At 44.7% G+C, this 27506-nt stretch overlaps 3 protein-coding genes across 3 annotated transcripts; 2 read left to right on the forward strand and 1 right to left on the reverse strand.

The window, feature by feature from the left end:
- The first annotated feature begins 1012 nt into the window (after positions 1 to 1012).
- LOC117845454 (UTP--glucose-1-phosphate uridylyltransferase) lies at positions 1013 to 6571 on the forward strand. Its single transcript, XM_072291528.1, has 21 exons — positions 1013 to 1226; positions 1330 to 1373; positions 1471 to 1562; positions 1685 to 1775; positions 2838 to 2898; positions 2985 to 3062; positions 3163 to 3213; positions 3320 to 3393; positions 3585 to 3657; positions 4186 to 4243; positions 4352 to 4398; positions 4473 to 4538; positions 4752 to 4784; positions 4907 to 4959; positions 5026 to 5101; positions 5228 to 5284; positions 5378 to 5461; positions 5542 to 5640; positions 5840 to 5944; positions 6149 to 6220; positions 6314 to 6571. The coding sequence occupies exons 1-21, from the start codon at positions 1119 to 1121 to the stop codon at positions 6338 to 6340; spliced, it is 1449 nt and encodes a 482-aa protein (XP_072147629.1). The 5' UTR covers positions 1013 to 1118; the 3' UTR covers positions 6341 to 6571.
- Positions 6572 to 9144: 2573 nt separating this feature from the next.
- On the reverse strand, positions 9145 to 12155 carry LOC117846615 (nudix hydrolase 23, chloroplastic). The gene is made up of 7 exons (XM_034727843.2): positions 11899 to 12155; positions 11297 to 11428; positions 10955 to 11031; positions 10314 to 10449; positions 10082 to 10222; positions 9922 to 9980; positions 9145 to 9582 (listed from the first exon to the last, which is right to left on the reverse strand). Exons 1-7 carry the CDS (start codon positions 12097 to 12099, stop codon positions 9522 to 9524), a joined length of 807 nt encoding a protein of 268 aa, XP_034583734.1. The 5' UTR covers positions 12100 to 12155; the 3' UTR covers positions 9145 to 9521.
- Positions 12156 to 20779: 8624 nt separating this feature from the next.
- LOC117842022 (nicotinate-nucleotide pyrophosphorylase [carboxylating], chloroplastic) lies at positions 20780 to 24280 on the forward strand. Its single transcript, XM_034722354.1, has 9 exons — positions 20780 to 21053; positions 21953 to 22086; positions 22190 to 22253; positions 22341 to 22423; positions 22801 to 22884; positions 22979 to 23131; positions 23319 to 23495; positions 23639 to 23706; positions 23874 to 24280. Exons 1-9 carry the CDS (start codon positions 20795 to 20797, stop codon positions 23968 to 23970), a joined length of 1119 nt encoding a protein of 372 aa, XP_034578245.1. The 5' UTR covers positions 20780 to 20794; the 3' UTR covers positions 23971 to 24280.
- Positions 24281 to 27506: the final 3226 nt, after the last annotated feature.

The following is a 27506-nucleotide window of genomic DNA, read 5'->3' on the forward strand; positions in this document are numbered from 1 at the left end:
CTCAGATCAGTGAGTCAGGTATGAATAATAGCGAAGGTGTGAGTGATCGATCGAAACTGCACCAAATTTGGGGAAGAAATAGCTGATCCGTCTTGCGGTACTGGTACCCATCTTCTTGCAGCGACAAGCATTGCTTCTACACCACTCTGTTTTCTTTTAAAAAAAATGGAACCTGCACACCGCTATTTGCATGCACCGACACGCGCGAGAGACACAATAACAATTAGTAGATTTGAATGGAACATCAGTTTGGTGAGACATGCGCTTTTGGGCAACCGCTGTGATATAAGCGCACGTTGACACCGAATCATACCACGATGCATGGCTGGAACTCTGAAACCGGTCGCTGGACGATTCGTAAGATCAGTACACGGAAACGTGCCCGCCAGATGATCTGTAAGCTCAACGTCACAGGTAGCTTTTCTTTGAGCATGACATCTCACCTAGTGTTTGTAAACCATGTACGAATTTAAAAGATTCAAAACGATATAATTTGGAATGGAGGAATTAACTCGTAGCGTCCAGTGTTTCTCCACTTGTCACACAGGATTTATCGGACCGCGGAGCCCACGGTAATTCCGTTAACAGAATCCAATTTCACTTGCACATCTCCACGACAACCATTGCGTAGCTTTCCACCTTCATTCTGAAAAGAAAGGTGGCATAATCCCGATGGTTAAGCTGCCGAAAGAGACCGGAAGTTAACCACGCAGCCTAATGACACGCTGTCCGTCCGTCCGGCCCGGCCAGCTCAGCGCCGCGGTTCCCTACCGGATCCCGACGCCGACGGAGCACGCGGCCTCCGCCGCGCCAATCGGCCAAGCGGCGCGTCGACACGACGGCGCCCCCGAAGGGATCTCACGGCCGGTTGCCTCGCATCGCGCCACGTTGCAGACGCCGTCACCACGCGCGGGGGGCATCCGGCTCCCCCGCCGCACATTCCGTCACGGCGCCTGACGGAATTCGCGGGGGTGGGGGCCTATAAACAAAACCCCCGCGCTTCTTCTGATCTGCTCCCCTCTCACACACGACACACACACACCACCCTCGCCCGCACTCCTCCGCTCGTCTGACATCTCCTCCCGTCCTTTCCTTTCGAAGCCTCGAAGGCCCCGAGGATGGCCGCCCAAACCGACGCCGCCAAAGTCACCGCCACCGTGGTGTCGGTCGACGACAAGCTCGCGAAGCTTCGCGGCGAGGTCGACAAGCTCGACCAGATCAGGCAAGTCCCCTCACTCCCCCCTCGGCACTAGATCTCGCCTGACGATCGCCTCGCCTCTCATTTTTTGCTGATTTCTGAGTGTGTGTTTTTTTTTCCTCCGCAGCGAGAACGAGAAGACCGGGTTCATCAGCCTCGTCTCACGCTACCTCACGTCAGTAGATCCCGCAGATGCGCTCTGTATGAATGCTCTGTGAGCACCGGCTCGTCAGTTGTGTGGGGAGTTTTATGTGTGCTGTGCCGTTTTGCAGTGGGGAGGCGGATCAGATCGAGTGGAGCAAGATCCAGACCCCGACCGATGAGGTGGTGGTGCCGTACGATACCATCGCGTCGCCTCCCGAAGGTACGATCGCATGTTCCGATTTGTTCTTAAATTGAGTGCTGTTCGGTGGTTGTGGGTGGATCCGATCGGGGATGTTTCAGTGCTTGCGTGGACACTGATTGGATCGTGTTGCTGTGACGCAGATCTCGAGGAGACGAAGAAGCTGCTGGACAAGCTCGTTGTGCTCAAGCTTAATGGAGGGCTCGGGACGACCATGGGCTGCACTGGTCCCAAGTGAGTACACCTCTGTCCTCTCCACTGCTTTTGTTCAGCTGAATTCTACCAGCTATCATATGTCTGGATCGTGTATATAGCTTTGTGGGAGGCAAGTGTTGAACTATCAAGTAGACCAGAAACTGTATTACTGTTTAATTTGCTTGTAAATGTGTGGATCATGCCTTTGTTTGTTAGATTCGTGTGCTGAGCAACACTGCAAACTGGATGCTGATCTTCCTGCATACGATCTTTGGTAGAGCACTAATAATATAATATATGATATTCTAGCTGTCTGCTGGGCTATTTTACTCTTGTTCGTTAGTTTCCTGGTTATTATTGTAGTTGCGCTGTGGGTTTACTAAATCTTGGTCTTCCTAATGCATGCAAGTGATTAAACAAATCACATATGGGTTGTTCGTTTGATCTCATGTTGAAATGACATCTATAATGTATCATTGGTGGTATGACCTGTTTCTATGGATGCTGTTTTTTTATGGGCTTAGTAGTGGAGCTCTCAATGTATGTGATCTGGAAGGATATTGTAAATAGAATATTTTAGCTGTCACTTTCATGTTCTCATGCTGTTGCCCCTTCTACTGTGTCGCAGGCCCTATAGACTTAGACATCCTTCCATGCTTCAAAATGAGTTAATGATGAATGGAGCACAATTTGTTGTTTTATACAGTTCAGTAATTTGCTTATCTGCCCAGTTTATAGTGTGCTGCAGTTGCCTGTTTTACTTTCTTATGTAGTGTTTTGAATGCCTCAATTGTGGTGCCTTGACATCATGACACATCTAAAATCAAATTGTTGGCGAGTTAGGTGTCTTAAAGCTTCATGGTATAGCATTGTTTGTTGAACTAGATCCAGTGCTAGAAGTCTTCATTATGTTCACTTAATCTAGTGAGACATCTTTGATTTTGTATTAGCTGCACCTGGTCACCAATGTTCTGTATTATTTAACAGCTTTGTTGTTTATACTGCTATAAATGATCCTTGAGATGTTATGGCCCTTGCTTCATCTTGGTGGTGCTATCCCCTGAAGCAATTAGCACAACTAAGATTTCCTTTGCTTTGCAGGTCTGTCATTGAGGTCCGCAATGGTTTCACATTCCTTGACCTTATTGTGATTCAAATTGAGGTACTATTTATTTAACCTGAATATTTCCTTTACTGACTGGATGTGGGAGTACAGGGTTGTGCCTTATAAGTTTCCTGTCTCTGCAGTCTCTGAACAAGAAGTATGGATGCAATGTCCCTTTACTTCTGATGAACTCTTTCAACACTCATGACGACACACAGAAGGTTCCACTTTCCCTTTGCTTTTGCCTTCATAAATTTGATGACTCGTTAGCACTTGTACTGACATGCTTGCCACTTACCTTTTCTTTTTTCTTTACTGAAGATTGTTGAGAAGTATTCCAACTCAGACATTGAAATTCACACTTTTAATCAGGTTCACATCCTGTTTTTGCTATACTTCAACTTCACTTATTTTAATTATGTGGCATTATCTGCATGACAAGCAGTGTCAGCTGATAGATTTGCATTCTCTTCTACAGAGCCAGTATCCTCGCATTGTTACTGAAGACTTCTCACCACTTCCAAGCAAAGGGAAAGCTGGGAAGGATGGCTGGTTAGTTTCTTTCTTTAAGTTATTATGAAGTCGTAATATTCTTCCAGCGACGATTCCCAATGAAATCCCACCTTGCTTCATGGATAGTTTATGCTGAAGGCTTTTAGTTATAGTTTGGACCATACACCATTTATAGTTTATGTGCATAAATGCAATGCCCTCATCTGATCGTTGTAGTTTTTTATGTGAAGGTATCCTCCAGGCCATGGTGATGTGTTCCCCTCTTTGAACAACAGTGGGAAACTTGACCTCTTATTGGCTCAGGTAAGCAAAAATGTGTTATTCTTGTCTCGGTAGTTGTTAAGCATAAGTGGTTCAAAAAACTGTTCTGTAGCCTATAGTTTCCAGAATATTATTCTTATTAGGTTTTTATTGCTCTTAAATGTAAATTGCAGTAACTTTAAATGATTTTAAATTGCTGTAGTCTTCTGCATATGAAGGGTTTACTATTTCTTGAAAATAAAATATGTTCTATTCCTTTATAATGTAACTATTTTCATGCTTTATTCATAAACCATAGTTCACTGTTAAGGCCCTTAAATTCTTTCTACGTAAAGAAGGTTTGCTTGTTTCTCTCAAAATAATAGCAGTCTTGTTTGAGGGCAATTTGATATTTGACGGTGTTTCTCTTTTGTTCCCTAAGAAATGGAAACTGAAATAACCACACAACTTCTACAACCTTTTTAGGGACTAATAAATGGAACTGAAATAGTATGTGGGAGCTTTGACTGAACATCTGTCTTGTTTCTTTTTATAATGCCATTGCTAATCCGTTTCCCAATCCTGTCCCAGGGCAAGGAGTATGTCTTCGTTGCAAACTCAGACAACTTGGGTGCTATTGTTGACATGAGTATCCAAATAAGATGATCAAACATCGTGCAGTTTCTTTACTGATTTATTAATTTCTTGAAACTGCCATGTGCTTTGGATTGAGAATTTGTATCCTTAACTAGCACAGAAATCCTGAACCATCTGATCAATAACCAGAACGAGTACTGCATGGAGGTATGCAAGAATTGCTTGTTTGTACTGCTTTTGAGATCGTGCAACATAAAACTTAAGCACTGTATTTATTTCAGGTTACTCCAAAGACTCTGGCTGATGTTAAAGGTGGTACCCTCATCTCTTATGAAGGAAGAGTTCAGGTACATTTCTTGTTTGTTGCTCGACTTGATAATTTCATGGTACACTGCTGGTTTGTTGTAACAGTTCTTGCTGGTTATAATATCAAGAGAGCCTTTGTGCCTTAGCTAGCACTTGGGAGTTACATTTTTATATTGAAACAGATCATCATGCGTGTTTCCTGTTCATTCTACTAAAATAAGTTAATGCTGATTCTTTCTATAATATTTATGCAGCTTTTGGAGATTGCCCAAGTACCTGATGCGCATGTATGTTACTGTTTCCGCATAACTTAAGTTCCATATTCCATAACATGTTCCATGATTTCATCAGCTTTGTGTAGTAAGAGCTAACACAATATTTTCTACTACTCTTATATTTCTCTGTCCAGGTGGATGAATTCAAATCAATTGAGAAGTTTAAGATATTCAACACTAACAACTTGTAAGAAACCTGACTTATCTGTGTTTGATTAAGAAAAAACCTATCTCTAACAGTTGTTGGCAACAGGTGGGTGAACCTTAAAGCTATCAAGAGACTTGTAGAAGCTGATGCACTTAAGATGGAAATTATTCCAAACCCTAAGGTATTTCACCTGGCTAATTTTTTGTATGCTCTCAAGTGTAGCATTTATATTGCAGTGCACCAATCAGATTCTTTGTTGAGTGCTATTACGAATGTTGAGTTCTACTAAGAATTTGGCAAATCACAGGAAGTTGATGGTGTGAAAGTTCTTCAACTCGAAACTGCAGCTGGTGCAGCTATTCGGGTATGCAAACAGCTCCTCATATGATGTTTCAATACTCAATTTTGTTCATTTTGCTTGAATACGAGCTCTAATGCTTTTGCTACCTTCAACCAGTTCTTTGACAAAGCGATTGGAATTAATGTTCCCCGCTCAAGGTTCCTCCCAGTGAAGGCTACATCTGATTTGTTGCTTGTGCAGGTATTTCTTAATGCATCGCAATGTTTGGTTAGTTTAGTATCACAATAATCTTGTTGCTAAGCTCATTTTTGTTTCCGCAGTCTGATCTTTACACCTTGGTTGATGGCTTTGTCATCCGCAACCCTGCCAGAACGAATCCAGCTAACCCTTCGATTACGCTTGGACCTGAGTTCAAGAAGGTAAAGCAGTTTGTCTCCAAGATTATGAAGATATCTTTGACAATAGCATAGAGAATACTCCTGTTAATCCATCATAAAGTAGTGGATGACTGGTACTGATGAAACCATTGACCAGTGAAATCCGCCATTCCTTTCAACTGGAGTGAAACCATTCAATAGCAAGCACTGATGAAATAATTTTCCCTCTGATAATTTATAGGTTGCCAATTTCCTTGCTCGGTTCAAGTCCATCCCCAGCATTGTCGAGCTTGACAGCTTGAAGGTTTCTGGTGACGTCTGGTTCGGCTCTGGAATTACACTCAAGGTAAATTTGTTATTGGATGGCTTTTCCTTCTCCTTGGATTGCCATATGTGGTGCTTAGTTACAATGTGACCTGTAAATGGACAGTGACGCTAATTGTCGACTGTCTGTCAGTTCTAATCTTGTATCTACTCATTTCCCTTTCTTGAGTTGGGGCATTTGGGTTACTGATTAGTGTCTGAGTCATACTGTCGGTGCTATCTGCAGGGCGAGGTTAACATCACCGCCAAGTCCGGAGTGAAGTTGGAGATACCAGATGGAGTTGTGCTTGACAACAAGGTATGAGCCCCATCTCATCGATCTGAAATCCCCAGCCGCAGCGTGTTTTGCTGCGTGGTATGACACTGACGCATGTCTTCTGCACCACTCCAGGACGTCAATGACCCCAAGGATCTTTGAGCGATGCCGTCGTCACCAGTTTTTTTTTTCCGAGGACATATCACAGGAGCCGCGTCCCTAATCACCCCCGCTGAGCTTTTATCTTTTGTAATTGTCATGTGCATTCCCGCTGTGAGGGTCTTGTGAGCCCGCTACAGAATAATTGTAATCCTATTTGGTGCCTCTGTACTTCTGGTTTTGGTGCGCCGGGGACGAATATTTTGCTGAAATGATACTACCATTAGCTTTGCATGCCGTAGAAGTGCCGCGTGTGGTATCTTGCAGAGAAGTACCTCGTTTCCACCATGCTCTTTTGTTCTGGAAAGGGGCAGAAGTGGCCATACTCTTTTTAACTCCCGAGGTGATAAACGACACCAGCAAGCCATGATGGTGGTGGTCCGTGACCTCGGCTGAGTAGGCCACTGACTCGAGTCGTCCTCCAAATTTGCTAATCCACTTTCAGGACCAGACTTGATCAAACCTACCGCCGGTGAATGAACCAGAGAGACCGACCACAACACACAACTCGCAATTCCTCCCTGGTTTCCTTGCCATTTTGCGGCTTCCTATCACGTTAACAGAATGACACGGCACCGGCATATCCTGTCCCATACGGGTGCCATTATTACAGGTGTTTGGATCTCACTTTAGTTCGTGTGACATCGAATGTTTACAAACCCATTGCACATATGGAGGCTAAACGGTGAGATGAATCTATTAAGCCTAATTAGTTCATGATTTGACAATATGCTACTACAGTGACCATTTGCTAACGATGGATTAATTAGGCTTAATAGATTCATCTCGCCGTTAGCCTCCATCTTTATAATTAACTCATATTTAGTCCTTCTAATTAGCCTTCGAATATTCAATATGACACGGACTAAACTTTAGATCCAGGATCTAAACACCCCTTATGTATCACCGAAGGCAACAAACGTGCCGCTGTCGCCTTCAGTCAGTCCGCCTACTAACCAGGATTGATGCGAATATTAAAATAAAAAAAATCATAACTTCTAAACCGAGCATCCAAATAAAATTTCAATTGCACCATTATATTTTTTGACAAGATCTTAGATCCCACTTGACTATGTTTGGATCATATTTTTAAAAAATAAAATTTCAACTGCACCATTATATTTTTTTAACAAGATCTTAGATCCCACTTGACTATGTTTGGATCATATTTTTTAAAAAATATTTTTTTAGATACGCATTAATTAGTTCTCACGAACAAATGTTTGAATACCACAAATAAAAGACTATTTTCTGCGAACAAAAAATAAACATAACGAACAAAAAATGGTATAATGCGAACAAAAAGATTGTGCATCATGAATATTTGATTGTACATGATAAAAATAAAAACTAGACACCGTGAACAAATAAATCCACATCACCAAACAACTTAGTCTGCAAAACTAAACAAATACTTTAGAACAAATCAGTCTAAAACAATTAGAACCACATGCAAACTAGTTAGTATTACAGATGAATAATTGAGTTCAAATGGCGACCAAATAATTTTACATTGCGAATAAATATTATAACATCACGAATAATTATTTTTTTATGGTCGAACAATTAAGTATATAAAGCGAACAAATATTATAACATTAACAACAAATAAGTCTATAAACGTGAACAAAATACATACGCACGTGAATAAATTATTTTGATACAAGAATGAAAAAATAAATGTGAAATACAAAATATAAATATAAATATAAATAAATGAATAAAAAATTTAGGAGAAAAGAGAAAGAAACAGAATATGATTTGAAAGTAGGCTGCATGCAATAGCAAAGTTAAAATAAAATAAAAGGAAAAGGAAGAGAAGATGAGAAGAGAAAGAGAAGAAGAGAAATATAAGAAAATAAATAGTATTACAAAAATTACAATATAAGATAAGAAGAAAAGAAAAGAAGGAAAAGAAAGGTAAGAAAATAAATAGTATTATAAAAGATAATAAAGGATAATAAAAGATAAGAAGAAAAGGAAAGGAGAAAGGAAAAGAAATGAAAAAACAGAAAAACGTGAAAAGGAAAAGAAAAACAAAAGATAAAAGAGGAAAGGAAAGAACTATATTAAAAATAAAATAAAGGAGACGTAAAGAAAGAGAAAGGAAAAAAGAAAAAATGCATGTGCATAGTTGGCAGTGCATGCATGCATGAGTCTGCTACTAGTACTAGAAGATGGGGCCGCATAAAAGGGACAACCTGCATGAAAAGGGAATGCATGCATGCGTGCGTGGGCGTCAGCGCATGCGTAGGAATGTACTCGGTGCATGGGCTGAAATCTGAGAAGCCCACGGGCGCATTTAAGGCGATAGGATGTTATTTTGTTGCGTACGCGACCTATATCCTTCACCGTCCGATACAGGTATTGGCGAGGGCACGTTTGGATTGATTAAAATTAAGTTTAGACATCTAAATTTTATTCTTGTTTTGTTTGGAGTTAGAGTTAATTTTTAGCTTATTTATTGAGAAAGGTCCATTCTATCATTAGAGGTTGTACGAGAGAAAATGGTAAGATTTTAGTGGAAGGATATTTTTATCCTTTATCATATCTCCCCCGTGAGCTAGGTTTGGAGGACTAGCGAACTTAAAGTTAAGTTAGGTTGGTTAATTTTTAACCTACTTTTAAACCCACTGTTTGGATAATCAAGGATTAGCCAACTAAAATTTAACCCCAGATGTTAAGAGACGAGAGATGCTTCAGCTCGGCGGGTAATTAAGTAAACAATCACGAGCGCGCCGGTGCACTACGTTACACTTGAGCTTGACGCAACGCATGCTATGCTTTGTTACCGCAGAAATAAAGTGTAGGGGAAAAAAGAACTCGCAGAACACAGTTGTCACGAAATTACAACACCCAGACGCTGACGCAGCGTCTCAGCCACGGCATGCAGGATACTTCAGTCCCGCGCCCTACGACACAATTCTTGGCGCTCCAAGAAACCCAGAAGCGGAATTCAAGGCTTACACAAACTTTACGAAAGCGAAGCATATACAGTTCCAGGCTCCCACCACCTACTTGAAAACTATTCCAATCCACTGCGAGACGCCAGACAAGGCTCCGATGGAGGTTCAACCCTAAAGACTGGTCGGATCGATAGTCAATGTCTTTCGCTGTGTTGCCTTGTGCCCGTTGTAGCCACAATCATTCTCATCAATCACGAAAGGTTTATACCCTCTTGACCTCACACAGCTATATGGTTATCGATATCGAAACTCCGAAGATCCGACGGGCTGGCTCCTAACCTGCAAATGAAGTTGCACACAACAAGTTATCATATGAACGCAACCAAGATGCAACAGTGTGCTTCATCTGAATATGCTGCAATATTGTTCATTTCATCATATGGTATATGATTACAGAGTGAATGAAGGTTAAAACTTATTCACGATATGTAATTCCATTACTAGAATTTTTTGAGTTAAATTTCAATAGGAGAGTGATGTGGCAAAATTGCAGCAAGACATCGACAGATCATATAGCAGAGTAAGATTCTTGAGTTCAGCAGACTTCCTAAGTTGTGAAAGCCATCAGAGTTATGAACCACGGCAATGATCAGTTGCTACGAAAAAGTGAAGATGTACCTTTTGTTTATAGTGCAATAGTGAAATTTGATGCTCCCAGACTTCACATCTTCAGTGTACTGCAACAAATATTAGACAAGTTAAAAGTTTTTTAATGTTAAACCTACAAATGGCAAGAACAAATGTGGGGTAGGCAGGGAGAACAGGGAGGGGTAAATACCATCCGTAAGGTGACAATAATTGAAGAAAATGCTAGAGAATCGAATGGTATATCATCCAGAGCAAAAAGTGCACATTCTAGAGACTCCGATCCAGGTGAAAAGTTGGGGGTCTTCAATCTTGCTCGGAAAATAATGTAACTCTACTGCATCTCAGCGTAATACACAAGAAGAATCAACTTAGTGGTGTACGGAGTAAAGCACAACTTTATGACTATGCCAATTTTCACTCACTTGGCCAATCAGCGGAATATCTAACTGAGCAAAAGGTGAGACTATCTCTACATCTGCACATGCTTCTTCCAATGTTTCTCTAGAGGCTCCATCTGCAGCAGACTCTCCCACCTCCAAATAACCAGCAGGAAGAGTCCTGTTAATGTGACCTTGATTAAAATGGAGGACAGCAGTAAAATGATTGCTATGTTCGACAATACATAGGAAATTTGTTTATGCCTCACAAGACTAAGAAAAAAATTGACAGAAAGAACATGTTACTGTAATGATCAGTACTACATTAAAACAGGAAACATGGTACTGTAATGATTGGTACTGCATTAAAAGATAAGAAAAGCAGAACCCTATCAGCTTGCGGGTTAGTGAAAACAGAAAAGAGCCACTCCTAAGTCCTAATTTGAAGAACAAAATGAAAACAATGTAATAAAACCTATATTATAACATGACCTCATATTCTGAACAGTACAGGCAAAGAGTTTTGGTTAATTTATTCTGCAAGTCTGCATCTGTTGTATGCACTTAAAAAATGTTGCATGAGAATATCAAAACATAGTATAGTTATGCCATTAACTGATATAGGCTTACATCTCAGAGTAAAATCACAACAAATAATCGAGGGGGAAACGTCAAAGGAAACTTACCAAAGACCATAAGCTGGTTCGATCTTTCTTCTGCAAAGGAGAACCTTATTATCATGCTCCACAAGGCAACCAACAACCTATCCAGATGATATAGATTATCAACAGCAGGAAATAACCGCCAAAACATACTCTTATTGCTAGTTATATTCCCTTTTTTTCACCAACCAATCAAAAAAGAAATATATGCACAAAAATGGAGCAGTTCTGTTTATCAGACGCACTTGATGCATAAGTGTCAATATGAGCTCTATAAATCAAGAAATTCACAATGTCTTCAATATAAAGTCCAAATCCAAATGCATACACATCTGTCCCTTTTTCATTTATTTGTTCAGCACATACCATTTTGGGGTTTTCGTAGTGAACTCTTCCACAGGAAGAACAAATAGCCCTCATCTTCTCATCTCCATCAGGAATGGCCAATTTTGTCGGGCTTCCACAAGCAGGGCAAAAATGTATCTTTGACTTGTGCACCTGCAGAAGGAATTGTCACTGAGCTTAGAACTTTATTCAACATCTTGTTTTCAGGACAACAGCTAAATCAGTGTACAGTATGCCTCAGGAAATAAATATCCTAGTCATACTGCCATGCTGGACAGGCAAGGCAACATCACGAGCCTTTATGCAGATGACTATGATCGCTTCACACTTAGCAGTCAGACACTCAGACTAACGTGTACTTAACCCTATGCAGTTCAGGGGAGCTGATGCAGAACTCGGCTCAGTCCTGATTTTGCAGCATAAAGCACACTACGATTTAACTAGAGAGCATGCCCGCAGTTTCGGGCTGCACGGGGAGCCAATCCCATTTGGCAATTGGCACGGTCACTGGATTGAGTCAACGCCCCCAATTGATTCAGCAGGCACGCATCTCAGGTATTACTGCTACGATTAGCCGCCTGATTGCTGCACAGTAGAGTGACACGAGGGGAAGCAAGGCTCACCACGGCAGGCGGCGGCGACGGGGCGGGCGAGCTGGCGTTGGAGCCGGAGTAGGCCGCCATGCGGATCGGCAGTGGGTGGGTCGGGGAGCGCGCGAGCGGGGGCGGGAGCGCGTCGCGGCGGAGGAGCAGGCGGGTGCGCGGGGAGGACAGGCGCGCGGCGTGGTGGAGGAGCGGGTGGGATCTGAGGAGGGGGAGGAGCATGGTGGTGGTGGTGGGGGGGTGCGGCTCGGCTTTAGTAGCGGGAGCGCGCGGGCGGGGTTGGTGGCTCAGGTAGGGTGGGGAGGCGAGGGCAATGGCGACTCGGGGAGGCCGGCGGGGAAGGGGGGTGGGGGGTGAGACACGTTCCGCCGCGGGATTGGTCGACGCGCGGTTTATGGGGTGGGGATGGTTGGGGAGAAAGATTAATCGAGCTGGCGTGTCGGGTTTATCCCTGATTCGTCGAACTTGAACCTTCCATTAAACAAAATGGTTCTTCTAAGCACAAAGTGCACTCATCGTTGACTTTGCTATGGTATAAGAGAATAAGACTGAAGACAAGACTTAGACTTTTTTTTAAAAAAAAAAGAAAAAAAAACTAGAGCATGTTCAATGGTGATGAAAAGTCACGTTCTGTCGATTGATTCTGATTTATTTAATCGAGAACACATGCAAATTTGCCGAAGCTTATACCTACTCACGGGGTGTTTGGCAGCACTCCATTCCAGAAAAAACAGTTCTACTTTATCAATTCCATAAAATTATCTGCCAAACACGTCCAGCTTCACAAACCCCAGCTCATGGAGCACCTAAAATTATCAGTTTCAAACTTCCTCGTGGAGTTGGGGGTTATTTACCCACCTTTGCCACTCATTACACAACATACCGTTTCGTTTCTAATTTTTCCTTTCCGCTCGCTATCTCCGTTTCCTCCCTCTGGCCGCTGACCTTGGCCTGCGCCACCCCGGTCCCCTACAGCACCATGGCTAGCCCGCGCCGCCCCCGCCCACCGGCACCACGCTGGCCGAGCCACCCCAGTCGGCCGCACGGCCCTTCCCCTGCCTCCGGCCCAATGATGCGCCTGCCGCCACCAGCTCGGGGCTGCGCTGGCCGCACCGCCACCACCGTGCTGGCCATTCCTCCAGTGGTCGTCGGGGCGCACCGCAAGCTGGGGCCTCAGCTCAGCCGCCGGTCGTCTAGTGGAATTGGATGGGAAAAGGCTCAACTTTTTTTTTTGCCTCTGGCTTTGTTGGTGTTTGAGTTGTGATTCATTCTCATCGCCAATTCCGATTGATGAGCAAGATTGTTCTACATTTCACAGGATAATTTCTCATAATACATGCAGCACTGTCTAAAACTAAGAAGAGAAGAGAGAGGAAGAGGAAGAGGAGAGGAGAAAATAGAAAAGTATGACATGTGGACCCGTTCACAAAGGATATAAAATAGACTATTCCCAGCAACTCTTTATGTTTCTGGAGTTGGAGCACTGCAATTAGCCAAACACGTACAACAACTCTGTGTTTTGTTGAAGTTGGTGGAGTGGAGCTGCTAAAAGATGGAGTTGGTGGAGTGGAGCTTAAGTTGAGTACTGCGAAACACCCCTAAATCTTTGTTTTGCTAGCTAGCACTAGCAGTGGGTCCTCTAGAAACAAAGCAGTAGTATGGTAAGTGCATAGATGGCAGAGTTGATGTAGGTGTGCAAAAGAAAAGCAAGAAAGGAAAAGGAGCCCGCTCAACGTCAAACTATATAGTACTGATTTAATATGCCTCTAGGACCAGCCCCACCACAAGGTAGCTCTCTCTTCAACGTTAGACATTGTTCTTTCATAATAGGGCAATGCAAATTCTGGTGTGGATTAAGACCCTATTTCTAGAAGAACATGATTTTATACCTATAGATAGTTAATAGAATTTTGAGCAGCAGCTGTTGCACAAACGATGAATGATCCCATGCTCTTAAGTCCTAATGTTTCAAAAAAGCTTTGAAAGTCAGAGTTTTTTTTTGAGAAGATGGCCTTACGTTTAAAGTACCAATTGTAGTATCTGAACTTTACACGTAGACACGTAATACACACTCACACCTCACGCACACCACTCCTTATGCACAAGCTAAGACCTACATCCTATACTCACTCGTATACCCGTCTTGAAGAGATGGTCTCGGATACCAGTTTACAGCATGTGTGAAGGCCACCGTATCCTAGGAAATTCCTCCCCCACTGGGGATCGAACCTGCAACCTCCAAAGAAGGCCAGTGCTACTGGGGATTCTGCTGATAACTGGTCGCAGGCCTGTTCGCTTGAAAGTCAGAGCTTCATCGAGCGTGAATGTAGTAACACTCATCCTGGACCCCAACCACCAGACACATCATTGTTACTAAGTTGATGTAGGCTTTTATGAGCACATTTAGTATTTCTGCTAATCCTCTATAGGCAGAGTCAAACTTTCCAGTATACACTAAATTTTTTTAACGTGCACCTGTCCTAGTTCAACATGTTAAAAGTGAGAAAAGGAAGTTACACGGGCACACGGGTAGCATCGCATCCTCGTGTTTAAGATTCGATAAATTTTAGTTAAAGATACGTCACTCACAACATGCTTCTTTTTTAAAAAAACGTTGCGGCGAAAGTTTTGTGAAAGGAATGCTCGTTTGTGGCTTAAGCTTCAGCGCATGCCCAAGCTGACAAGCACAACAACCTGCACGCACCTCACGATTCATCTTCCCCTCAAAGAGCATCACTGCATCACGATTCACGCGAATCGCATCGCGAGCCGGATCATCCCCCATTTCACCATTTGCCAATTGCCAGCGTCGCGGCCACGGGCAAACGCCGTTTCCCGATGCCGCCGTTCCTCACCGTCCGATGAGCCGACGAGTGAAACACGCAAGCGCCGCGCGCGGGCAGCTCTCGATCAGCGCGCCCCGCGCCGCCATCACCCAATCCACTCCTTGCTACCTCCCTTTCTCTATGACAGCTAGCCTCACTTATCATCCCTATCCTCCCCCCAGTCACACGACCGAGCTCAAATCGTCGCGTCTCCTTAAGGGCCTGTTTGGATACCACCTCATAAACTTTAGGAGTTCACTTTTAGGTCACTTTTAGGAGTTGTGCATCCAAACTGGTGTCATAAAAGTATATTCATAAACTTTAGTGGTGTTGTTTTCATTAGGAGGAGAAACCATCATAAACTTCCATTTTTCTCATAAAAGTGATCCCCAACCCAACCTTTACCCCTCCTACCCCTCCCCTTCTCTCTCCACCTTTACCCCTATCCTCCCCCGCGCACTGCCCATCTGCTCCTCCTCCTCCTCCCGCACAGCACATCTGCGCCGCCTCCTCCTCCCTCCGCCGCCTCCTCCTTCCTCCGCCGCCGCCTCCTCCTCCCTCCGCCGCTGCCTCCTCCTCCCTCCGCCGTCCCCGTACTTCTTCCGCCGCCGCAATCCCCTTCCGGGGCCGGATCTACGGTGCCGCCCTCTCCTCCCTCCACCGCCTTCTCCTTCCTCCGCCGCCGCCTCCTCCTCCCTCCGCCGTCCCCGTACTTCTTCCGCCGCCGCCGTCCCCTTCCGGGGCCGGATCTACGCTGCCGCCCTCTCCTCCCTTGGCCGCCGCCTCCTACACTCGCCGCCTCTTCCACCTTTTCCCGCCGCCATCTCAGCCGGCCGTCGCCTCCTCCGGTGGCCGCCGCCTCCTTCCCTCGCCGCCTTCTTCCCATTTGGCCGGCGCGTCCTCCCCATTTGGCCGCCGCGTCGTCTCCATTGAGCCCGCCTCCTCCAGATTTCGCCGCCGCCTGCTTCCCTCGGCGCGTCGTCCCCATTTGCCCGACGCCTCCTCCCCAGTTCCCCGCCGCGTCCTCCCCATTTCCTAATGGCGGGCAACGGCGACGACGGATTGGAGGATTTGTTCCCCCAGCCCGATCCACAAATTTCCCCCTGCCAAATCGATTTTTTCTCTCAGTCCGAGTCTTCCAGTGCCCCCCGTCACGGCTTGGAGAACTTGGACCTCAACTCCCAGGCTGAGGAGTACGCAGATCTGAGCATATACTCAGAGTACCTTCAGGGAGATGAGGTTCCCCGGGGCCGCGGTAGCCGTACTCTTGGCTTACCCCTGCCTCGACGTGGTGGTGGGGGCAGCAACTGGACCGGCGGGAGCAGAGCGGCCGGCGGCAGCAGAGGGGCCGGCGGCAGCAAAGGTGCCGGCGACACATTAGGACCTGGCGGTAGCCAGGCGGCCGGCTGCAGTCAAGGTGCAGGCGGCAGCAGGATGGCGAGCGGCAGCAGGGGGCCTGGTAGCAGAGGTGGAGTAGGCCGCGCAAGATCTTTGTTTCGCGGTGGTGGTTCTGGAAGTGCAAGTCGTGGAAGAGGCCGTCGAGGTGGTGATCGTGGTGGACGAATTTCAGGCCCTCCAGAAGATGCTTTTGATGCATATGAACACAATGTTGTTGATGATGCAGCTGTCGAAGTTGTGTTTCCTGCCTCAAAGGTAAAATCTGTGACTTTATAGTATGAATTTATGGTCCATTTAGAATTAGTTTTTCTGAAATTGGGAATGAAATTACCTGTGGAACTTGATAGTATGAATTAGCTGTCGAAGTTGTTCTGAAATTTTCAGGAATGGATTGAATTGTGACTAGATGCATGACAGAGCTTCATGCATTAGTGGCTAGATGAATTAGTGGCTAGATGATTTAGTGGCTTCATGAATTTGTGACTTATTCCCATTGTGACATGCTGAAATTGTTAGATGTTGAATTTGTGAGTTCCTGAAAATGTTGCTTGTTGAATTAGTGCCTTCATGTATTACTTCTAGATAAATTCATGTATTTTGTGTGTTCCTGAAAATGTTGCTTGTTGAATTCACTGTTCTTTATCCAATAGATTAAAAATGACAAAGCACAGTGGACAGAAAGGAATACTGGAATATTCTGTGATTTGTCAGTTGAGCAAATTAGAGAAGGAAACTGTCCCAAAGGCAACATGTCCACTAGAGGGTTGAAGATAATTCAGGAAAAGTACTACATGGCTACTGGTTTGAAGCATGATTTTGGGTAGTTTAGGAACAGAAGAGATCAGTTGAAAAGGTTGTATAACTTTTGGAGAGCCCTACAAAGCCAGTCAGGTCTAGGTAGACATGCTGATGGGACAGTGCAAGCTCCAAATTGGTGGTGGGAACAAAACACACAGGTGAGACATAATTTTTGAACTAACCCTTTAATTTCCAGGAAATGTAGTGCTCCTGACTTAGAATGACCTGTCACTTGCAGAAACGACCTGAATTCAGGAAGTTGCAACATGGTGCTCCAGAGTACTTAGATCAGTTGGAAGAAATGTTCCATGAAACTGCAGTAGATGGAACCACATCATATATTCCAGAAGTGGAGGAGGAGGAAGAAGAAGAAGAAGATGGTGAAGATGATGACGGTGGAGACCCTTCAGTTGGTGGAGAGGATTGTGATGCTGAACCTGCCGCTTGCTATGACAGCCCTATCAGCTCAAACACCAGGAAGAGGTCCAGTGCAAGCACCAAATCAACTGCTACTAGCCCTCCAAAAAAAAGTAGAAGCCCAATGATCACTGCTGTGACAAATTACTTCAACAAGCAAGCAGAGAAGGATGATGTGACCCATAGTATTTTCAGGAATGTTAGTGCTTCAATTGCCAAATTCACTGAAGATAAGAGGCAGAAGATGAACACCAATCCAGTGGCAGATGAAGTTAAGAGATGCCAACAATTAGCACTAGAGTGTGGTGCAAGAAAGGATAGTGCAGAGATGTTTGCTTGTTGGGACATATGCAAGGATAAATTCAACAGAGAATACTGGATCAACCTTGATGATGCAGAGGCTAGGATGGCTTTCTTGAAAAGATGGTGCAAGAAAATGAACTTAGATTAGAATGTAGTAGTAGATATTTGTGGTTGTTACAACCTTGAACTGTTGGTTTAAGTACTAATGTTATTTCGGCTGCTAGAACTTGAATAAGTTCCTCTTTGAAGTTGTGATCATGTGACATGTTTAAATTTGTGGTTGTTTCTATATGTGGTTGTTTCTATATGTGGCTGTTTGAATATGTGGCTGTTTGAGTATTGGAGTTTCTGACCAAGTTTGATTTCAATTTGTGAACATGGCTCGGCTACAGTACTAATGTGGCTGTTTGACTAATGTATGCCTGTTTTTTTAATGGTGAATTAGGATGATGGTGAAGGAGATTCTGACGATGAATTCATTAGTATGGCATGCAAGTTCATGGAGCTGGAAATCATACGTCGAAAGAGGAATCGAGAGATTATGGAGTCCTCAATTATGCTTGGTATGTACTATGACACTTACTACCACAAAGGGCCACCTAGAGTACCTACTGTACCGGGCATAAAATGGGTGCAAGAGACACTATCAAATCCAACCTCATGCTACAACATGTTTAGGATGTCTTGCACTTTATTTCACCAACTTCATGACCTGTTGGTTGAGTCTTATGGTTTGAGGGGAACTAGAAGAATGTCAACGATGGAGGCTTTAGCTATGTTCTTATGGATAAATGGTGCACCCCAGTCACTAAGACAAGTTGCGGATCGGTTTGTAAGGTCATTGGAAACAATAAGCCGCACATTTGATTTGGTTTTGTCATGTGTTATTAGGCTAGCTGTAGATATAATTGGGCCAAAGGACCCCGGGTTTACAACAATTCACCAGAGGTTGAGAAACCCTAGGTATGCTCCATATTTCAACAATTGCATAGGAGCTATAAATGGGACTAATGTACCGGTTGTGGTGCCAAGTAATAAGGTGGTGCAGCATACGGGCAGACATGGATACCCTACACAGAACGTGCTTGCCATTTGTGATTTCGACATGAGATTCACATTTGTTGTTAGTGGATGGCCTGGATCAGTTCATGATATGAGAGTATTCACTGATGCCGTAAATAAATATGGTGACAAGTTTCCACACCCTTCTCCAGGTAAATTTTAGGAGTAATTAATATTTTAAAAATAAATTATATACCCAAAATTGCTTACCATTTTCTCTTTTGTATTTGTAGGGAAGTTTTATCTAGTGGACTCTGGATATCCGAACCGCCCGGGGTATCTTGCACCATACAAAGGTACGAAGTACCACCTTCCTGAGTTCCGGAGTGGCCCAAATCCGAGAGGTATGAAGGAGACTTTTAACTACGCGTATTCATCACTTAGAAATGTTATTGAGAGGTCATTCGGAGTTTTGAAGATGAAATGGAGGATTTTATTGGGAATACCAAGTTTTCCAATGGAAAAGCAAAGCAAAATAATAGTAGCATGTATGGCACTTCACAATTTCATTAGGGAGAACGATCATGCGGATAGGGCCTTTGGTATGTGTGATCGTGATGAAAATTTTGTTCCTTTCACCGAAGAATCAAGCATTGATGGACATGAGGGAAATACCGAAGAGGCAGACGGAGATCAAAATATGAACGAATTTTGTGATAGTATAGCTAATGGTTTGTTCAATAGATTGTAGAGGTTTTGTATTTTTGAGTTGTAATGACAATGACGATGGACTGTGCTTACTGTTTTTGACATTGCACTACGTTTTTTTAAACAAAGGCAAAAGCAAAGGGCCGGCAAAAAAAAATGGCGAAAAAATAGAGCCGGCAGCAACGCAACTCTGCGCCAGAGGCAGAAGGCCATTTCCCCGCTAGCTCCCTGGCGCCAGAAGAACTCCCTCGCGCCAAAAAAACAGACCTCCCTGGCGCCAGAAGTCCTCCCTCGCGCCACAAAAACAGAGACCTTGAGCCGGCAGTTGCTCTTTAATTAGGGGTACAATGGTCATTTTCCCTCTAACATCATAAAAATTATGAGTCCATCCAAACACCCCACTCCTAAATTTTAGGACTAGTAATTATGGCCTCCTAAACTTTATGAGTCTCCTAAACTTTATGAGGTGGTAGCCAAACAGACCCTAAATCACAACGCCACACTCCATGAATTCATGAGTAACTTCCGGTGGCTCATCTCCTCGTGTTGCTGCTTCACGGCCATATCGCTATGTCATGCACTTGGTGACCGTGCATACTCTGCTGGCCCCCGGCAAGCTCGAGACCTCAAGCAGCGTGGAGCTATGGGCATTAGCCGTGTACGTGAACGAATGATTTGGGTGGACATTATCACGGTGGCTCTGCTAGCATGCGGGAGGCCGCCTGAGTGACTGACGTATAGATTGGAACGTGCATATGCAACTGGCCTCGGGCAGCGTGAAGCCATGGGCGCCCGTCCTCCCGTCAGGCCTCTGCCCGCTCCTGCCATGGCCCGTGGCGCAGCCGCTGCTCCGCCGCCTCGCGCTTTGGACTCTGCCAACCTGCTCCCATCTTTCGTTGGCGCCGCAAGCGTGCCGGAGGACGGCGATGTTGGCCGCACCGCGAAGTGAGGGGAGCTGCTTCTACGAAAACTGGGCGTGGGTGGAGTTCAGCAACGGGACCAATGGGAATTAGGAGGCGACGTAGTTCATGTGGAGGTGAACTACTGTATGAATCTATCTAGAAGCGCAAGCGAAGAAGAAGACCAGAAGTAGATGCAGCTAAAAAATGAACAGAACCAAGGATAACGAGGACTTTTGGCATCTCCTGGACACGCTGGACGTGCGAGGTGTCCTGCCACGTTAGAAAAAGGCAAGAAATTAGGAATCCTAGGGAAAAATGTAGAAGCATCAGTAAAAACTGGCATTCGAAGAGTAGACATCCGTGCATTCGAAGATTAGACATCGGTAGCGATGAAAAAAAATTAAATATCCCCCCATCGACCATCGTAGCCGATCACAAAAGCGGCGCGCCCCCGCACAGGCCGCGCCCACACAAAAAGGCGGCCCGCGCCGCCCCTCTTCCCTTTCCTCCCCCGACACCTCCCTCGCTTCCCAACTCCCAACCCCGCCCGCCCGCCCGCGAGCGATGCCCGCGATCCCCGCCGCCCCTGACTGCTTCCTCCTCGCGCGCCGCCACCGCCTCGCGTTCACCTCCCCGTCGCCGTCCTCGAACCACCAGCGGCTTCACCCCACCCGCCTCCTGCGCCTGCCCGCTCGCCCCCGGGCCGCTCCCATGGCCGCCGAGGCGCGGGCGCCCGCGCCTCCGGTGGCGCCGCCGGCGCACCCCACCTACGATCTCAGGGCCGTCATCGCGCTCGCCCTCTCCGAGGACGCCGGCGACCGAGGTATGCAGGCAGCTACTGTACGTGGTACCGTCACGCTCGCGCACTGTTTACCCCCTTGCGATTCGGAATCCTCGAGACCTCTAGGCTAGCTTGGTTTGTCACTATTCACTCGCACTACGGCGTTCTATGTCGTGGAGCACAAAATTATTCGCTCCCTGCATTCATTTGGACGGTGTGCTTCGTTAGTCGTCGTGCCGTGATCGGACATGCGGACTTCAGAGTGACCACCGCCTAGTGCTGACTCTTAGTGCAAAAATCCGATCCTCTGTGCTTATCTCATAGACAAGGAGTGCAGTGACAGAGCTGGGGGTGGGGTGGGTGGGGGGTGGGGGGGTGGGTGGGTGTGGTGGAGTTGCCTAGTTGGAGCTTAATAATAGGCAAGTTAGTCTTCGTCGTCTGAAATGATACTGTCCTGTCACTTTAGGTTTAGGCTGCAACCAATTTCAAGCGTTAACTGTTAAAAGCAAATACTGACCCAGTTTCCTGTCCCATTTGTTATGATTGGGACACACAGCTCAAGTTTCTTCGTCATTAGTTGTGGTCATGTATCTCCTGTTGAAAAAATATTCACATGTGTGGAATGAAGAACAATAGATAAGCCTCTGTTGACAAGCAATTTATATCCTGTCTCTACGGTCTGCGCTGCCCAGTCCCTGCTCTTCAACATTACTAGAAACTTTACTTGTTATCTTTCATACGGGTCCCTATTTTCATCCAACCACATGAGGTTCTTAACCTACTCAGATTTCTTCCTCTGAGAGTGTAGGTATTGGGTATAATAACTAGAGAAGTTAAATACCAATTGCTGTTTCTTCAGCTTTTTTGTGTGAAACTATTTGCATTTTTCATTGGATGCGACTTAGTATAAGATCGTGGTAACTATTTGCCAACACCTTCAGGGGATGTGTCTTGTTTGGCCACAATACCTTCTGACGTGGAAGCTGAAGCCACATTTATTGCGAAAGCAGATGGTGTTATTGCTGGAATAAGCCTAGCAGACATGATATTTAACCAGGTTGATCCATCATTGAAGGTATATACTTTGCATCTTTTCTCCCATTTTGAGGTTTTGGCAAGGTATGATTCTGTTGGAATTACAGGCAGTATTAACCGTCCTAACTTGGCTAATTCTACAGGTTGAATGGTTTGAAAGTGATGGAAATTATGTCCATAAAGGATTGCAATTTGGCAAAGTATATGGTAAAATGCGTGTACAATGTAGTCTGTTGTACTTAGCAATTCTTTAAGTCTGTAACATATTTTTCCCAATGCTATCTTTGTATCAAGGGTGCGCTCGGAGCATCATTGTTGCTGAAAGGGTTGTGCTCAATTTCATGCAGAGAATGAGTGGTATCGCGACCCTAACAAAGGTTACTTTTGCCCTTACTTACATAATTAAGATCCCACCCCTTTCCTGGATGAATGAAATGTTGGTCCTTGTATTCCCTAGGGGACAATGCTAAAGTTTTGAAAAATCACTCTTTGTGCCCCTTAAACCTTTGCCTGATACGTCCAACACATGCACAATATTCAATTTTCAGCCATCTGGATACTTCCCTCCATACAGGCTGCATGTTTCCATTGTCACGAAGTCTACACCTAACATTGTTTTTTTCTTTTCTGATTGCCACAAATTGCTGCAAAATGCTAGTTCTTCAGGTTTTATGTTGTGCAATCCTTCTGTTTTTCTGGATCATATCATTGTTGTTTGATATTTCAGTAAACCTTCTGTCCTTATTCTTTCTAGGCTATGTCTGATGCTGCCCGTCCAGCATCCATATTGGAAACAAGGAAAACTGCCCCAGGTTTACGTCTGGTTGACAAGTGGGCTGTAAGCATAGTCTTTTTCAGTGTTGTTGTTGTTGTTCACTTTTCGCTTCTTAATCATCATGTTGCACACTTGCTTGCCCTTCGTGCTCATGTAGGTACTGATTGGTGGTGGAAAGAACCACAGGCTTGGTTTATTTGATATGGTTATGATAAAGGATAATCATATTTCTGTTGCTGGAGGGATTGCAAATGCAATGAGGTCTGTTGACCAATTCTTGGAGAAGGAAAAACTTACAATTCCTGTCGAGGTACTTGTTAGTGATTGAAAAGGACATACCTGCGTGTATATGTATTCATATTTTTGTGGTTCACTTTCTTTAGTCTGATTTGGTTTCTCTGCCCGTTTACTTGTTTTCTTCAACTATGCCCATATGTTCTCATAGAAAAAAGAAAGAAAATCACAAATCTTGGCATCTGCTGTTTTTAATAATTCAGGTTGAGACAAGGACAATTGAAGAAGTGAAAGATGTTTTGAAGTACGCTGCTGAGAACAAAACTTCATTAACCCGTATAATGTTGGACAATATGGTTGTTCCTCTTACAAATGGGGATGTAGATGTATCCATGCTTAAAGATGCAGTTCAGTTGATAAATGGTAGATTTGAGACTGAGGTATGATTAAACTTTGCAAGGCATACATTTCTCATATGATGTTGTGCCAGTCGCAATGCATTTATTTTTTGGAAAGCAACTGGTTCTCTCTGTTATTGGCAGATTGGGGGTGCTGAAGGGTAATAACATTATTTTTACTGCAGGCATCTGGAAATGTGACGATTGATACAGTAAAGAAAATCGGTGAAACAGGAGTAACCTATATTTCAAGGTATTATTTTTTGCGATCCAACTGAACTGATTTAAACCTGTATTTAATGGGGCATAGTTTGTCTCCTGTTTAGGTATCTGATGTATTTCAGAAATTAATGTACAACCCCCTGCAGCCGTGCTCGAATCATTAACGATTAGTTCAACGGCTTCTTTGATTTGTTTCAGTGGAGCATTAACGCATTCTGTGAAGGCACTTGACATCTCTCTCAAGATAGACACCGAGCTCGCCCTTCAAGTTGGAAGACGTACAAATCGTGCTTGACTCCACTGCATTATATTGTACTAGTCGTATATGCCCGTGCGTTGCTACGGGTAAAACAACTATCAAATTTAATCATATCATGCAAAAGGACCTAAATCATACAATGTCAAGTTAATAGACTTAGAAGAATGAGCTTACATGGAGCGAGATCATTTAAAATGTAATGTCAACTACAATTAGCATGATTTAAGAAGTAGGAATAGAAAGGCATAATAGTCTTTTGAACTCAGTTCCGAAGAGAGAAAAGTATACATAAGTCACACAAAATATTCTATTTTTTCTTGAATTAATGGTTTCATGGTTCTTGCAATGCTCTCTGTGGCTCTCTCTGTGCCCCACCCTCCAATGACATTTGGCTAGGCAGCTCATAATTGGGAGCACCACTATTGACATGCCATACTGAACCAAGCCATTTAGGTATGGCCTTGTGAATGTAAGAAAATTCTTTCTTTCTTGACAACATATGAAAACTTGAAAATCGGCATTAATCTGCAAGATTATAGAAGAAAGGCAGATATAAGTAGAACTTATGCAATCAGATTATATCCAGAATGTTACCATGAAAGCTTTATGCAGTTGCATGAACGTAAGGGCCTAACAGTGCAGTGGCCAATGAGGAGATAGATGAGGCAACAACCTTGAATGGAAGAACAGAAACTGAACAAACTAAAAGATTTTGCAATTTACATCAAGGAGAGGACCTCATACAAATGACCATAGTCCTGATTGGTTTAGAAGGATACATGCAACGGAAATCTCATGACACCCAGCAACTTGACATAGAAATGATGGTTTAGGTGGCAAGCTTCCTTGTAAACTTTAGGTGGAAACAGTGATGTGGAGATGCAGGGTTAGCTACATCTAATAATTACAAACAACTTTAGGTGTAAGCTCCTGATGCAGAGTTAACTACATCTACATGGTAATGATCTACATGTTACCACCATTACTATGGATCAGAAATTTAAACCTGAAAGCAAATAAAATGTAGGCACAATTTATCCAAGCAACTTCTCACTTCCTTCTTTTCTGCTTGAGACAACATCTCCAAATCCCCCTCAACAGATCTGCAATAAGTTGATCCATGTTATTTCAATGAGCAAGGTATGCTTTTAGAAAAGTAGTATAGTTTGCCAATGAAAGGAAAATATTTCAGATGTTATTAACATGGAAAAGAAATAAAGTGTAGATGAATCAAGAACCAAAAATCAGTTCATCTACAAGCATTCTCTAATAGGTAAGATGGACACTGGTAATTTTGATGGATGCACCGGAGCAGGACCTAAAGGATTCCGTTTCAGGAGGAAATTATCTACTCAGACATAATATTAAAACTGAATTTGCACAAAAGAAATCTTTCTTGATTATTTTTTCGTGCCAAATGTGCTTGCTTTTATGCTTCAGTTTTGCAAAAACAAAATAGTTTACAAGCCTTAAATCCTTGCATAGGCAAAAGATACCGACAAGGCAGCAAGAGCATTATGCCCCACTTATATTTATAAAAGTAGGACAGTTCAGACTTCAGACAAAAGAATTAACCAAGTACCGTATCATCAATAAAGGTAGAACTAAATAATAAACTTTAACATAAAGTACTAAAGATTATGGTTCTTCAAATGATCGCTCCTCCTATTTTGGCAAGTTTTTTTGTTGACTTGTTCTTTCAGAAATTGTGGGTGGCCAATTACAGCTCATATTTGGTGAAACAAGTACACCAATCCTTTCTAACGGAGGTCAATGCAGTATCCAAATTCATACTACAATAAAGTAATCTTTTTACAGTCAAATGTTAAATAGGTAGGCGGCTTAGATTAGATATGAAGGAAGTAAAGATGAATGTATTCATTTGATAAGTGATCAAGAAGAAATAAAATTGGTAAACGACGGCTTCATAACTAAAAGTCTCAAACCTGATACAGAAGTTCCAAGGCTTCCCAATGCTTCAGTGGCTGGTTTAGATTCACAGATAGACAGCGATCACATAGTTCCATTTGAATACAAAGTTGCTCGTTCTCAAAACAAGATGTGAAGTATCGAACTATGTTCTCACGAGAACTTGGAAACACATGACACCGATGTTACAAGTTACAACCTTCCTCACAAATGCAGCTGAAAGAAAAGGGATGTTCTCCTGCACAAAACCAGTAAAACTGTTAGCGAGGAATGCAGATGAGCAGTCAGGACAGCACAATGTTACTGCACTAACACACACTCAATAAGAGAAAAATCTCATCTTACCCACCTTATCGTCATTGAATTCGTTGGCCACCTGCGTCATCTCCAGCGTGATGTAGTCCGAGGTGCTGCAAAATAGCAAGAAGATGAATGGGGTTAATCTGAGACCGAAACCATACTGTCAGAAGACCAACACAGAGCTCGAATCGGAACCGACCTAAAGAAATCCTGGCTAAGGATGAAGCAATCCTTCTCCTCCGTGGGTTCGTCCGCGTCCATCAGCGAGGCCTCCTGCGGCAACAGGGCCGGCAGCAGCGGCTGAGGAAGCGGCGGCGGTGGCGGGGCCGGGTCCCCGCGGTAGCCGTCCTCCTCCTCATCCAGGAGCGCCTGGGCGAGGGCACGCAGTGCGGGGAGGTGGTGGCCCGGGAGGTCGAGGGCGAGGGCCGTGCGGGACGATCTGTTTCTGGGATGGGTGGGAGCGGGACAAATCCGCCGCTGCCGCCTCCTTCGCGCGGAGGGTAGGTGGCGTGCGGTGGTGCGGCGACGGTGCGCAGGATCCTCGAGCGACGCGGAAGGGGCGGCGTAGGAGGCGGAAGCCGTGGTGGCGGTGCAACGCTTGTGGCGGCGGCAGTGCGGCCCGAGGCTCTCGCGGGGTGGCGGCTGAAGGGAGGAGGTAGGAGGCCTCGGGAGGTGGCGGCGGAAGGAAGGAGGCAATAGGACTCGGGGGCTGGCGGGGTTCGCGGAACAGATCAGGATGAAATGACTTACGGAAAATTAGTCTTGGTTAGGCGGTGGTCGGCAGCGGTGTTGGGCGGTGGCGGCCGGGCGCGCGACCAGTACGCGGGGCAGCGGCGACCTAGGAGGCGGGTGCGAGGCGCGGGCGGCGGCGTGGAGCACGGGAGCGCAAGGCGTTGGGAGGAGGTGGCACGGGCGAGCAGGTGGTAGGAGGTCGCCCCTTGCTCTCGCCCTCGCTGCGCGCAGGGGCAGCGCGGGGCAGCGGCAACCGGCGGGGCGCCCCGCTCTGGCCGCCGCCCGCGCCCTTGCCCCTCAACTTTTTGCCGTTAGACCCTCTTCTCTCCTTTTATCACCCGAACCCCTTTCTCTTTACAATATGGACTGCGGGTGGATTACACAAAATATCAGGGTTTTTTTTGCAAAATGACCACGACGTACGAAAATCCAGGCAGAGGCGTTACTTGCTTTAATAATAGGTAAAGATACTCACCTTGCCACATCTACAAGTAAGGCCCGCCCTTCTTATATAACTTACTTTTTATTCCCCTACTTCTCTAAACCAGACCTTTTGCTTCTGTCGCCAGGATGGTAGATTAACCCAGCGTGGCATATCAACTTAAATAACC

Source organism: Setaria viridis, chromosome 2, assembly GCF_005286985.2.
Source record: "Setaria viridis chromosome 2, Setaria_viridis_v4.0, whole genome shotgun sequence".
In the NCBI taxonomy this organism is placed as follows: domain Eukaryota; kingdom Viridiplantae; phylum Streptophyta; class Magnoliopsida; order Poales; family Poaceae; genus Setaria; species Setaria viridis.

Bases quoted from the DNA above. Each gene is read 5' to 3' on its own strand.
- LOC117845454 (XM_072291528.1), top strand. From the start codon at position 1,119: ATGGCCGCCCAAACCGACGCCGCCAAAGTCACCGCCACCGTGGTGTCG. The intron at 3,214-3,319 runs GTTCACATCCTG...TCTCTTCTACAG, and splicing joins AAATTCACACTTTTAATCAG to AGCCAGTATCCTCGCATTGT. The intron at 5,462-5,541 runs GTATTTCTTAAT...TTGTTTCCGCAG, and splicing joins CTGATTTGTTGCTTGTGCAG to TCTGATCTTTACACCTTGGT.
- LOC117842022 (XM_034722354.1), top strand. From the start codon at position 20,795: ATGCCCGCGATCCCCGCCGCCCCTGACTGCTTCCTCCTCGCGCGCCGC. The intron at 22,254-22,340 runs GTAAAATGCGTG...CTTTGTATCAAG, and splicing joins GCAATTTGGCAAAGTATATG to GGTGCGCTCGGAGCATCATT. The intron at 23,496-23,638 runs GTATGATTAAAC...TTTTTACTGCAG, and splicing joins ATGGTAGATTTGAGACTGAG to GCATCTGGAAATGTGACGAT.
- LOC117846615 (XM_034727843.2), bottom strand. From the start codon at position 12,099: ATGCTCCTCCCCCTCCTCAGATCCCACCCGCTCCTCCACCACGCCGCG. The intron at 10,223-10,313 runs GTGAGTGAAAAT...GAGATGCAGTAG, and splicing joins ATATTCCGCTGATTGGCCAA to AGTTACATTATTTTCCGAGC. The intron at 9,583-9,921 runs GTACATCTTCAC...CTTCATTTGCAG, and splicing joins TATTGCACTATAAACAAAAG to GTTAGGAGCCAGCCCGTCGG.